General features: G+C 42.7%; 2 protein-coding genes and 1 pseudogene across 2 annotated transcripts in view; 1 reads left to right on the top strand and 2 right to left on the bottom strand.

Moving 5' to 3' along the window:
• The window catches only part of CATSPERE (catsper channel auxiliary subunit epsilon), a 175,277-nt gene that overhangs the window by 65,676 nt on the left and 97,329 nt on the right, over positions 1-12,272 (bottom strand). The window contains exon 10 of the mRNA XM_089311658.1: positions 9,332-9,809. Coding sequence (XP_089167784.1) covers positions 9,332-9,809 — 478 coding nt within the window. The remainder of the gene's footprint in view (positions 1-9,331; positions 9,810-12,272) is intronic.
• On the top strand, positions 6,507-7,252 carry LOC100350675 (large ribosomal subunit protein eL42). The gene has a single exon (XM_002717643.6). It carries the CDS (start codon positions 6,874-6,876, stop codon positions 7,189-7,191), a length of 318 nt encoding a protein of 105 aa, XP_002717689.4. The 5' UTR covers positions 6,507-6,873; the 3' UTR covers positions 7,192-7,252.
• On the bottom strand, positions 10,729-11,267 carry LOC149122631 (large ribosomal subunit protein eL31 pseudogene; annotated as a pseudogene).

Raw genomic sequence — 12,272 nt, 5'->3', positions numbered from 1 at the left:
AGAGAAAACAAAATAATGAAAAGATAAAATACCCCGGGGAGGTAAGACCCAACACTGCAAATACGTAGTCATCTACTTAACAAGTATCTATGGAATGTAGTTCAATACATACAGTTCTGGGTATTTAGAAAAAGATTCTTCTCTTGTGACTGTGTGAAGGCAGTCAATAAACATGAAAATTAGTAAATTATTTTGTGTATTAGGTGTTTAAGGCTATAGTAATCAAAACAATATTGAGGGGTCAGCACTCTGGTACAGGAGATTAAGCCTCTGTCTGCAGCGTCAGCATCCCATATAGGCACCCATTCCAGTCCTCGATACTCTACTTCCAATCCAATTCCCTGCTAAAGTCCCTGGGAAAGCAGTGGAGGATGGCCCAGGTCCTTGGGCTCCTTGTACCCACATGGGAGACTTGGAAGAAGCTCCCAGCTCCTGGCTTCAACCTGGCCCAGCCCTGGCCATTGTGGCCATTTGGGGAGTGAACCAGAAGATGGAGATCAATCTCTCTCTCTCTCTCTCTCTCTCTCTCTCTCTCTCTCTCTCCCCCCCCTTCTGTTGCTGTAACTCTGACTTTCAAACAAATCTTTTAAAAAAATAAAAAACAAAACACAATACTGAGTTAGTACAGATAGATTAATGGAACAGAATAGCTTAGAAACAAAATCAGGTTAATGTGAAGAATACATACATATTAAAGGTGACATTTCAGATCAGTGGGAAAGGTTTATCTAATAAAAGAAGGATTTGAAACAACAGTGGCTTTCAATGGAAAAATAAATATAAAAATAAATATAATTTAGGTTCCTAATTCACACAAACCATATCCAGATGAAATACACATTTCAGATGAATTAAATATACCAACAAAAATTAGAATTATAAAAATAATGAACTTGCATGCTAATTTTTTTATAACTAGAAAGACCTTTCAAATTATGGTATCAGAATTCACAAATTTGACCACATAAAAGTAAAAATTCTAAATACCACACTTCTTCCACAAAGGTATTGGGGAAAATATTTGCAATATGTGTCAGAGACACACTTATAAATAAAGATTGCATCAATATAGACAAATAACCCATGGGGCTGGCGCTGGGGTGCAGTGGGTTAATCCTCCACCTGGGGCGCCAGCATCCCAAATGGGCGCTGGTTCTAGTCCCGGATGCTCCACTTCCAATCCAGCTCTCTGTTATGGCCTGGGAAAGCAGTAGAAGATGGCCCAAGTGCTTGGGCCCCTTCACCCGTGTGGGAGACTGGGAAGAAGCGCCTAGCTCCTGGCTTCGGATGGATGCAGTTCCAGCCGTTGCGGCCATCTGGAGAGTGAACCAACGAAGGAAGACCTTTCTCTCTCTCTCTCACTGTCTGTAACTCTACCTCTCAAATAAAATCAATAAAAATCTTAAAAAAAAAAACCCAAAGCAGAAATGTCTACACTGAATGAATAAACAATCTACACAAGATGGTCAATAAACAAGAAAAACTAGGCATAGTGGGTAATTATAAAGATATGTGTAATAAAATGAGAATCACACATCCTTTTCCCTACAACTGGTAAACATGAAAGAGATCTCATGAAAACCGACATTTTTCTAATACTTTTGGAGAAGTTTAGACATGACAAGCTTTGAAGGAAAGTAATTGGGAAGAGTTCACTAATTTTTAAAATACATAACCTCTGATTCAGAATTCTGTATCTAGTCATCTAGAGCACAGGAATACTTGTATATGGTGTGTATGTGTATTCTCTGTAGCATTATTTACAGTAGCAAAAGAACTGAGGCATGTTGTGAGCTCAGCAATAGTATACACAGACACTGGGACATTAGGCAGTGGTTGAAATGGTATTAGTTTAATATTTAATGTATTGCTTTGAAATTATACTTATTATATATATTTAAGATTGATTTATTTATTTGAAAAGCAGATTTACAGAGACGCAGAAGGGGAGAGAGAGAGACAGAGAAAGGTCTTCCATCCGCTGGTTCGCTCCCCAGATGGCTGCAACAGCCAGAGCTGGGCTGATCTGAAGCCAGGAGCCTGGAGTTTCCTCTGGGCCTCCCACGTGGGTGCAGGGGCCCAAGGAATTGGGCCATCCTCTATCGCTTTCCCAGGCCATAGCAGAGAGCTGGATTGGAAGTGCAGCATCTAAGAGTTGAACTGGTCCCCATATGGGATGCTGGAACTGCAGGTGGAGGTTTTACTGGCTACACCACAGCGCTGGCCTGGCACATTATATATTTCCTTTTTTAAAAGTCTGGACAAAGTCACAGAAGCTTGTCAATAGTGAGTTATTTGAGAAATGGGAACACTGAGAGATGAGGGCTTTTAACTTCATACTGCATGCACTCCTTTGATTTCAGCATTTCTATACAGCAACACTCAAAGTTGCTATTTAGGATCTTCAATTTGTCTTTCTCTTTCTAAAGTTTTTATTTATTTATTTGAAAGGCAGAATTACAGACAGGAGTGAGGGTGGTGGTGAGATCTTCCATCTCCTGGTTCGCTCCCCAAATGGCTGCAATGGCCAGGGCTGGGCCAGATTGAAGCCAGGAACCTGGAACTCCATCCAGGTCTCCCATATGGCTGGCCAGGGCCCAAGTACTTGGACCATCTTCCACTTTTTTCCAGGATCATGAGCAGGGAGCTGGATTGGAAGTGGAGCAGCCTGGGATCAAACCATGCTCATATGACACGCTGGCATCACAGGCAGAAGCTTAACCTGCTGTACCACAAAACTGGTCCCCCCAATTTATCTTTCTATTCTTATCTCATTACTGTGACCACGGTCTTTTAAAAGCAGAAATATCATTTTGCTTATGTTTTGCTTAAAACCTTGTTAAAACTCCCTAGGGCCTTAGGAGAAAACAAAATATGGCTATAAGATTATTTCACAATCTGGATCGTACTTATTTTTTCCAGAAGAAACTCCTTTGTCCAGGGAGAGCTTTCTCTGCGGTTTATGGCCTTTCATGTTCTAGAATGCACCCCACTGATTGTCTCTGGGTCATTGTGACCCCCCCTACTTTTGTCACCATCTTCCTTGCCTAAATAATCTGCACCTGCTCAACAGATGTCAGTTTAGTACCACTTCTTCCAGGAAGCCTTCCCTATGCCCCTTAGCCCCAGGTTTTGCTGGGTGGGAGTCAATCTATGTGTTTCTATGGCATTGTTATTGGCTCTGTCATAGAATTAAACATCCTGCTTTATTTGCATGTTCACTTGTCTTTATCCTCCGCAACTTAATAAATTCTGGAAATCATGTCCCATTTACTGTGATAGTTCCAACTCCTAACAGAGAGCTTTGTAGACAATGGGTGCTCAAGGAATGCTTTTTCTTTTCCGTTAACTTATTCCAAAAAGCACTTATTGTATGCTGTTCTGGATACTGTGGGTAAAGCAACAAAAACTGTGACAAAGTCACACAGAGGTTGCTTTCTAGTGGAAGATTCAGGTAATAAGTAAGTACACATATAATCTACTAGACAATACAAATAATAACATAGGAGGCACAGAGCAGAGTGGGCAGGTCAGGGTCACAGGCTTTCTGATAAGGTGACACTGCACTTAACTATAGACTAAGTAAATAAGAGCCACATAGATATCAAGGTGATAAATGTCCTTAGCATATGTCAAGGTGACAAATGTTCTTAGCATATGAAATAGCAAAGAGGCTAGTCTGTGGGCATGGGCACAATGAAGGCTCATGTGACAGTAGGTGACATCAGGGGCCAGATCAGATCACTTCAACATTTTTAGGCCATGGTAAGTGTTTTGGATTTTATTCTGAGTGAAACAGGAAGTCAAGTGAGAGTTTTAAACAAAAGAATAATAAAGTTTTATATCTTGTTTTAAACACTCACTCTGGCTGCCAGGTGGATTCTAATGTGGTGGAAGATGGAGTTGCAAGGGTGAAAACAGGGAGACCATGGGAACAACCTATTGTGTGTTTGGGAAGGAGAGGATGGTGACTGGATTAGAGCGGGAGCAGGGAGATGGGATTAGAGCTGAGACATACTTTTCAGGTACAGTCAACAGCATCTGCCAATAGACTGGTTGTGGGATGCACAAGAAGAAGATGCAAGGATGAGATCATGATTTGTGACCTTGGGGTGGGGTTAAGCCTAGTAGTTAAGACTCTGGCTGGCATTGTATGATCTGATTGTTGTTTTTTACTTTGTTTATATCCTGTGGAACTGTGGCCTTTCTGCTTTTTTACATGTTCATTATTACGATGAACCTGTGATTATAGAGTAGATTGAAATTAGGTTTTTGCAAAAATTAAAAAAGAGGAAGGAAGGAAGGAGGGGTTTGATGGAGGGAGGGAAATATGATTATCTTTGAAATTGTATCTAAGAAATACATAAAATCTATTATTTATATTAATCAAAAGAAAACTTTAAAAAGGCCTGTAGCCCACTTTGGTTAAAACAAACAAACAAACAAACAAACAAAAAGCCCGACTCAGGCTGGAATGCCTGCATCCCAGTTTGCAGTACTTGGGTTTGATACCCAACTCCAACTAGGAAGCTGGAGTTCATGTAGACCCTAGGAGGCAGCAGGCAATGGCTCAAGTATGTGAGTCCCTGCCACTCAGGTAGGAGCCCTGGACTGAGTTCCTGGCTCCTGCCGCAGGCATTTGGTGAGTGAATCAGCAGACAGAAGCTCTGTCTCTCTGCACTCTCAAATTTAAACAAAGCAAAACAAAACAATCTGTGACCTGAAAGCCTGGAAGGAGATTATTGCTATTTACAAGAAGTTAACACAGGGGAAGGAGCAGGCAGGGGTATGGATGACAGTATCAAGAATTCAGTCTGGGATGTGTTCAGTCTGAGAAGACTACTGGTCGTCTATGTTACAGCAACAAGGATGATAGAAATATGAGGACCAAGGGCAGTTTAGGGATCACAGGCAGAGGACAAAGGGTGAATGCAAATCATGATGATGATGATAAAAAAAGAGGCTGAGGAGGGGTCGCTAGGGAAGCAGGAGGAAAATCAAAGAAAATTTCTCTGAGAAGTCAAGTGGAAAAAAAGTGTCAAAAAGAGGCCATGCTGAGTTGTTTCAAAGGCTGCTGATAGGTCATGTCAGGTGACTGAAAAGTGACCACTGGGTTAGAGATGTGGAGGCTGCTGATGACCCTGACAAGAGCAGTGTTTGTGGAAAGTAAGACGAAACTGGCTTTAAGAAAGAATGAGGTGGGGAAGCGCTGGCACTGTGATACAGCGGGTAAAGCTGCCGCCTGTGGCGCTGGCATCCCATATGGGCACAGGTTCAAGTCCTGGCTGCTCCACTTCTGATCCAGCTCCCTGCTAATATGCCTGGGAAATCAGCGGAGGATGGCCCAAATGCTTGGGCCCCTGCACCCACATAGCAGAACCGGAAGAAGCTCCTGACTCTCAGCTTCAGCCTGGTCCAGCCCCAACAACTGAGGCCACCTGGAAAGTGAACCAACCAGTGGATGGAAGATCTCTCTGTCTTTCCCTCTCTGACTTTCAAATAAACAAATTTTAAGAAACAAAGAGAGGGAGGGAGGGAGGGAGGGAGGAAGTAAGGAAGGGAGGAAGGAAGGCAGGCAGGCAGGCAGGCAGGCCAGCACAGCAAATTAAGCTGCCATCTGCAGCACTGGCATCTTAAATGGGTGCTAGTTAGAGTCCTGGCTGCTCCACTTCACATTCAACTCCCTGCTAATGGCCTGGGAAGGCAGAGGAGGATGGTCCTGAAGAGTTAAAATTGTATATGTGCGGGTGTAAAAAGTTAAGCTTAAGCTTACAGGTTTAAACCTTCCTGGTACAGCTGTAAAAATAAGACACCTTGACAGTAGGGACTCCATTTTGGAGCACTTGAGACTCCATTCTGAGAAAGCACCCCCCCACCGTGAGACTCTGGTCTGAAACTATGATCTCAAATAGTTGGACAATAGCAGTGCACTACATCACCCTTGGCAGAGCACAAAAACCCCCTAGCATGATTGCTCAAGCTTAAAAGTAGAAAGGTTGCACCTAGGTTACCTGGGCTAATAATGAAGATGTGATTTGTCTGTGTCTTACATTAATGTCAAGTCCTAATTCTAATTGTAAGATTGTAACTGATATTGTCAAGATTATGATAAATATTAATTTCACTTAGGTTTTAGGTTATGTTGACCCCAGTAACCACATACTCTCTCTTTTTTTTATTTTTTTAACTTTTATTTAATGAATATAAATTTCCAAAGTACGGCTTATGGATTACAATGGCTTCCCCCCCATAATACCCCTCTCTCTTTTGATTTTATGTACTCTCTTTTGATCTTAGCAACTGTGTATAGCAACCATGCATAGCAACCGTGTATTCCCTCCTTCCCGGTTTTGCGGTTTTTGCCTTTATAAACCCTAACCTTTGGGTATTTGGGTCTGCTCTGCTCATGTATGATCAGACAGCCCCAGCATGCTGGATAATCAATAAATCTTTAACCCTTTGCTGGTTGCATGAGAGAAAAGTCTCTTGGAGTCGTTCCTCGGGTGGTGGGCTTTTTCAGACCCTAACAGTCCAGGTCCTTGAGCCCCTGCACCCATGTAGGAGACACGGAAGAAGCTCCTGTTTCCTGGCTTCGGCTTGGCCCAGCCCTGGCCATCGCTGCTGTTTCAGGAATGAACAGCAGATGGAAGATCTCTCTCTGTCTCTCCTTCCATCTCTCTGTAACTCTGACTTTCAAATAAATAAGTCTTTCAAAATAAAAAGAGAAGGAAAAGAATGAGAGAGATTGTAGCAATATTTCGCGGACTTTTGTTGTAAAGAGGAGCAGAAAATTGAATTGTTGAGACTTGAAGGGTAATATGGGGTCAAGAAAAAGTGGTTGTTTTCTTTCCGAGCCGATAGCGTTCCGGCAACATGGTGAACGTTCCAAAAACCCGCCGGACCTTCTGTAAGAAGTGTGGCAAGCACCAGCCCCACAAGGTGACACAGTATAAGGGCAAAGACTCTCTGTATGCCCAGGGAAAGCGGCGTTATGATAGGAAGCAGAGTGGCTATGGGGGACAGACTAAGCCGATTTTCCGGAAAAAGGCTAAAACTACAAACAAGATTGTGCTGAGGCTTGAGTGTGTGGAGCCCAACTGCAGATCCAAGAGAATGTTGGCTATTAAGAGATGTAAACACTTTGAATTGGGAGGAGATAAGAAGAGAAAGGGGCAAGTGATCCAGTTCTAATCTTCGTCTTCTGTTTTGTTATGAAGACAATAAAATCTAAAGGTTACCACTGTTCACTTCATTTGGTCTTTTGGAAGGGAATGAACCAAAGCCATCAATAAAACTCCTCTTGGAAAAAAAAGTGGTTAAAATTACAGTGATATTTTCTTTAAATTCTATGGTTGTTCTGTCTCCTAAATAGATTCCTTGAGGGTCAGTTTCTTTGTGTTTCCTAGTAGACCACCTTACAAAATAAAATCAGAAACAATGACACCTGCCAAGCATTCTTTAAGTACATTTTATACAACCCCTTACCACATGAACATGCCAGTTCTGTATTATATCAGTCAGCCTTCTGTTACTGCAACTAAAATACCTGAGGAGAGTTTCTTGGGAAGAGGAGGTTGATCTGGCTCAGAGCGCAGGGTGGCACTCCCATTAGTGTGGCATCCGGCAGAAGGTCGCAGTGGGGAGCAGATGTGGTAGAATGACCACAGGAGACAGAGAGAGAAACTAGGCTAACCTCGGCTGAAATAACCAGTCCTCCTGTGAGAGCTACCTTCTGGGGGCACGCCCTCAGGGACCTGAAGCCCTCCCATCAGATCCACCTCTCAGACACCATAATAACACCAAGCCTCCACCCTTAATCCATCAACCTTAACATAAGAAATCAGAGTTTAAAAAGCTGCATGAGCTTGTGGAGCCAAATTCTGTTCAATTCATAACAAACAGATTAGAAAACTGAGGCTTAAGAGAAATTAAATGCTTGCAGATTTGAATACAGTTCTACCTAAAGCTAGTATAATGCATTGTGGAGGATGGCCCAAGTGCTTGGGCCCTGCACCCCATGGGAGACCAGGAGAAGCACCTGGCTCCTGCCTTCGGATCAGCGTGGTGCGCCGGCCACAGCGGCCATTGGAGGGTGAGCCAACGGCAAAGGAAGACCTTTCTCTCTCTCTTTCTCTCTCAATCTCTCTCTCTCACTATCCACTCTGCCTGTCAAAAAAAAAAAATAATGCATTGTGGCTTGAACTATGTCCCTTCAAAAAGAGATGTGGAAGAAGTTCTAGCCCTGGTTCCTACGTCAGAGTGTGACCTTATTTGGAAATAGGTTCATGACAGATGTAGTGTGGATCAAGTCATATTGGAGTAGGGTGGGCCCTTACTCTAATATAACTGGTATGCTTACAACAAGATGGCCACGTGAAGACAGAGACACACATGGAGAAGGCCATGTGAGGACAGGGCAGGGGCTGGAATGATGCAGCTGCCAGCCAAAAAGGGCACGGATCACCAGGCAGCCACTGTAAACCAGGAAGAGGCAAGAAAAGATTCCCCCACAGGCTCCAGGGGGAATAGGACCCCAGCAACATCTTGATTTCTGACCTCTGGCCTCCAGAACCTGAGAGAATATATTTCTGCGATTTTACACAGCTTGGTTTGTGGTACTTGTATGGTAATCCTAGGGGACTAACACAACACCACAGCAGCTCCTATACAGATGATGCCCATGTCAATTGTTGAATTAGTACCTGCTGACTGACCAAAATAAAGCTCTGGGAAAAAGGACTCCAGTTGGCCACGTGTCTGTGTGATATCCTAGTTAGTGTTAATTGAATTTAAAATCAAGAAGTATTCTTTTGTAGGTGGTAAAATGTGCACCTTTACCTACTAACAAGCATTATATATTTGTGTATTTAAAATGATTACATCTTCATAAAGTATAGAGTGGGCCAGCGCCGTGGCTCACTAGGCTAATCCTCCGCCTGCAATGCCGGTACCCCGGGTTCTAGTCCCGGTCGGGGTGCCAGATTCTTTCCCGGTTGCCTCTCTTCTAGTCCAGCTCTCTGCTATGGCCCGGGAAGGCAGTGGAGGATGACCCAAGTGCTTGGGCCCTGCGCCCTCATGGGAGACCAGGAGGAAGCACCTGGCTCCTGGCTTCGGATCGGTGCAGCTCACCAGCTGCAGTGCGCTGGCTGTGGCGGCCATTTGGGGGGTGAACCAACGGAAAAGGGAGACCTTTCTCTCTGTCTCTCTCTCTCTTACTGTCTAACTCTGCCTGTCAAAAACAAAAACAAAAACAAACAAAACGAAACAAAACCAAAAACATAAAGTATACAGTGAAATTTAGAATAATTTTAGCAGAATGAGAATGTCTCACCTGTAAAAATGTCATGAATAATGCTGTTATCTGATAATAATGACAGATTTCCATGTCCTGCAGTGGTCTGTACAATTCCAGTAACAGTGAAATTTTGGTAACAATAATAGATAGTATGTCTGTCCCTGAGTACTAATTCTGGCAATGATGAAAACAAAAAATGAGGAACTAAAAAACTGTCAACAGGGATATCTAGTGCAAAGTCTTGGAACACCCACTGTCTTAAATCTTCATTATATATCACCATGCAAATCTTGTTGGTGACAGTGCATGTGATACAGTAACTTAAAAACACAGCAAGTTCCACAGGATGTGCCGAATACTCAATGTTGTGTATCCTCAGAGTGGCAGCTGGCGACACATGTAGAAGACTTTTCAGTTCATTTATGGTTCCTACTTGAAAGTATTTAAAGGAAGAGTATCCGAGGTAAATTTCATTTTCTGTCCAAACTACCATACGGCTTCTTCTTCCTTTATTCTGTAAAAAAAAAAAAAAAAAAAAATTAAAAATAAGGAGAAAAATCTTTGATTGTTGGGAGAGCTCTAACTATTCCTATTTTAACTATTCTTGTCTCCTAATTTACATTAAAAAATAAAAAATAGTAGCCACTAAGGTTTACTTTTGTTTTAGCGTATTTCTGAATAATACCTCAGGCATATATATTAAATAGAAAGGTATTACACATAGTCATAAAATTAACCTTTTCTTTTTTTTTTAAGATTAATTTTATTTATTTGAAAGAGTTAGAGATAGAGGTAGAGATAGAGAGATAGGTCTTCCACCTGCTGGTTCACTCCCCAGATGGCCGCAATGGTCAGAGCTGCGCCAATCTGAAGCCAAGAGTCGGGCACTTCTTCCGGGTCTCCCATGTGAGTATGGGGGCCCAAGGGCTTGGGCCATCTTCCACTGTTATCCCTGGCCATAGCAGGGAGCTGGATTGAAAGCGGAGCAGCCGGGACTAGAACCGGCGCTCATATGGGATGCTGGTGCCTCAGGCCAGGGCTTTAACCGCTGCACCACAGCGCTGGCCCCAAAATTAATTTTTCAGTAGCTATATTCCTTTATATATTATTTTTATAAATCTTTAAAATTTCTAAAGCACATCAGTCGCAATGGCCAGGGCTGGGCTAGGCCAAAGCGAGAAGCCAGGAACTTCATTTGGGTCTCCCACTGGGCCATCTTCTGCTGCGTTTCCCAAGAACTGGATCATAAGTGGAGTAGCCAGGACACAAACTGTATCCATATGGGATACTGACACAGCAGGCAGAGGCTTGGCCTAATACACCACAGTGATGGCCCCTTTCTCTACTCATTTAAACACTAATGACTTGCACATTTGCTTTTTTAACACTATACCATAAATCCCATAGGCATTTTTCATTCCTTTTTCTTATTTTCAATGAATGTATATTTTCAAATAACCTGTCTTTGAGTTCACAGATTCTTCTGTTGCATCATTTCTGCTGTTACTGATTTTTATTACATCTTTCATTTTATTCATTGCAATTTTTTGCTCCAGTATTTCTTTTTTTTTTTTTGCAGTTTTATAAATTTGACTATTAACAGTTATCATCCACATGACTGTCTGCAGAATTTTGAAGGTAGTGATGGATAAATAGGTACCCAAAGTGTACAGCTTATTTGGTGAATATTCATCCTCGTTATGTTCTCTGGACAACCTGACATGGATGTGGTGTGGGACATTTCTTGTTCTTTTGGCCTAGGCAGCTTTGTCGATCTGGTATTGATGCGCATCTGGAGTTTCCATTTCCTTTATGGCAAATTCCCAGATCTCCTTGAGTGTCTGAGGTGCATGCTTCTTGAAGCCCACTCCATGGATGTGCCTGTGAATGCTGACAGTGCACTCACTGGTCACCACCTCATTATGGCAGAAGAGTCCTTTTTCTTCTCACCACCCTTCTTTGCAAGACCCATTCTTTAGTGTCCAAATCGTAAAAGAGCCATTAGACATTTTAAAATTATTTCAATGTCTGTTAAATTGGAAAATTTTCTAGTTTTTCTGTTTTCTTAAAGTTCACCTAACTTCCTTAAAACAGCTGTTTTGAATTTTTTGCCTGAGTGATCATATATCTCCATTGCATTGGTGTCAGTTGCTGACACATTGTCACTCTGCTTAGGTCATATTTCTCTGCTTGCTCTTGATTGCAGGCATGCATTGATGTCTATTGATTGGAAAAATAGGTATCAATTTTAGCCTCCAACATTTGGCTTTCTTTGTGCTTTTTCTTCTTCACTAAGTCTTTTCATAAGTTCTGAGGAGATTGGCTTGTGTTTTCTAAGCCCGTGACCACTGCAACTATTTTAGAAGTATAGCTCTCATAAGCCCAAGTTTCCCCAAGTCTTACAAGGACTCTGAGGTGAAACAGTGTCCCAGTCTGGATGACCCAGGGAAAGACCCAAGGAGGACACCCGGGATGTATGGGGAAGCAAACCAGGAACCTGAGCTCAGAGAGCTGGTCTTGGTGGCCCAGATGAGTATATGTGTCCACAGTTCCCTGCACAGGCATGAAAGCTGCTCAGTTTCATCAGGAGGAGGTAGAACTCAGATTGGGCCCCCTTAGGATCTGCTGTAGGACAGCAAGTCTGCTCTGGCAGCCCTCACAGGGGCATATCTCTTAACAGTTTCATGCACGTGCAAGACAGTTTGCCAAATACCATGAAAATGATTGGAGCCAAGACAGGAACCCCCTTCAGAATCAGAATCCACCACGCGACAGAGGCCTGTGAGCCCATTTCAGTGGCTTACATGGGTATACATTTCCAAGCAGTTTCCTACATAGGTGGGATAATTCTGAAAGAGGGACTAGAACTAGACTGGACTTCCAAAAAATCTGTTGTGGGATGCAGGCTGACAAGTCTGTCATGGAGGTTCAGACAGATAGGCTGTGAGTTACAGGCAAATTTGGATCATTGTGCAAG

This window comes from Oryctolagus cuniculus, chromosome 13 (genome assembly GCF_051225735.1).
Source record: "Oryctolagus cuniculus isolate XC-2025 breed Fujian yellow rabbit chromosome 13, ASM5122573v1, whole genome shotgun sequence".
In the NCBI taxonomy this organism is placed as follows: domain Eukaryota; kingdom Metazoa; phylum Chordata; class Mammalia; order Lagomorpha; family Leporidae; genus Oryctolagus; species Oryctolagus cuniculus.
Note: the sequence above shows the minus strand (reverse complement) of the source record. Positions and strands in the feature narration are given on the sequence as shown.

Coding starts and splice junctions, on each gene's coding strand:
- LOC100350675 (XM_002717643.6), top strand. CDS start 6,874: ATGGTGAACGTTCCAAAAACCCGCCGGACCTTCTGTAAGAAGTGTGGC.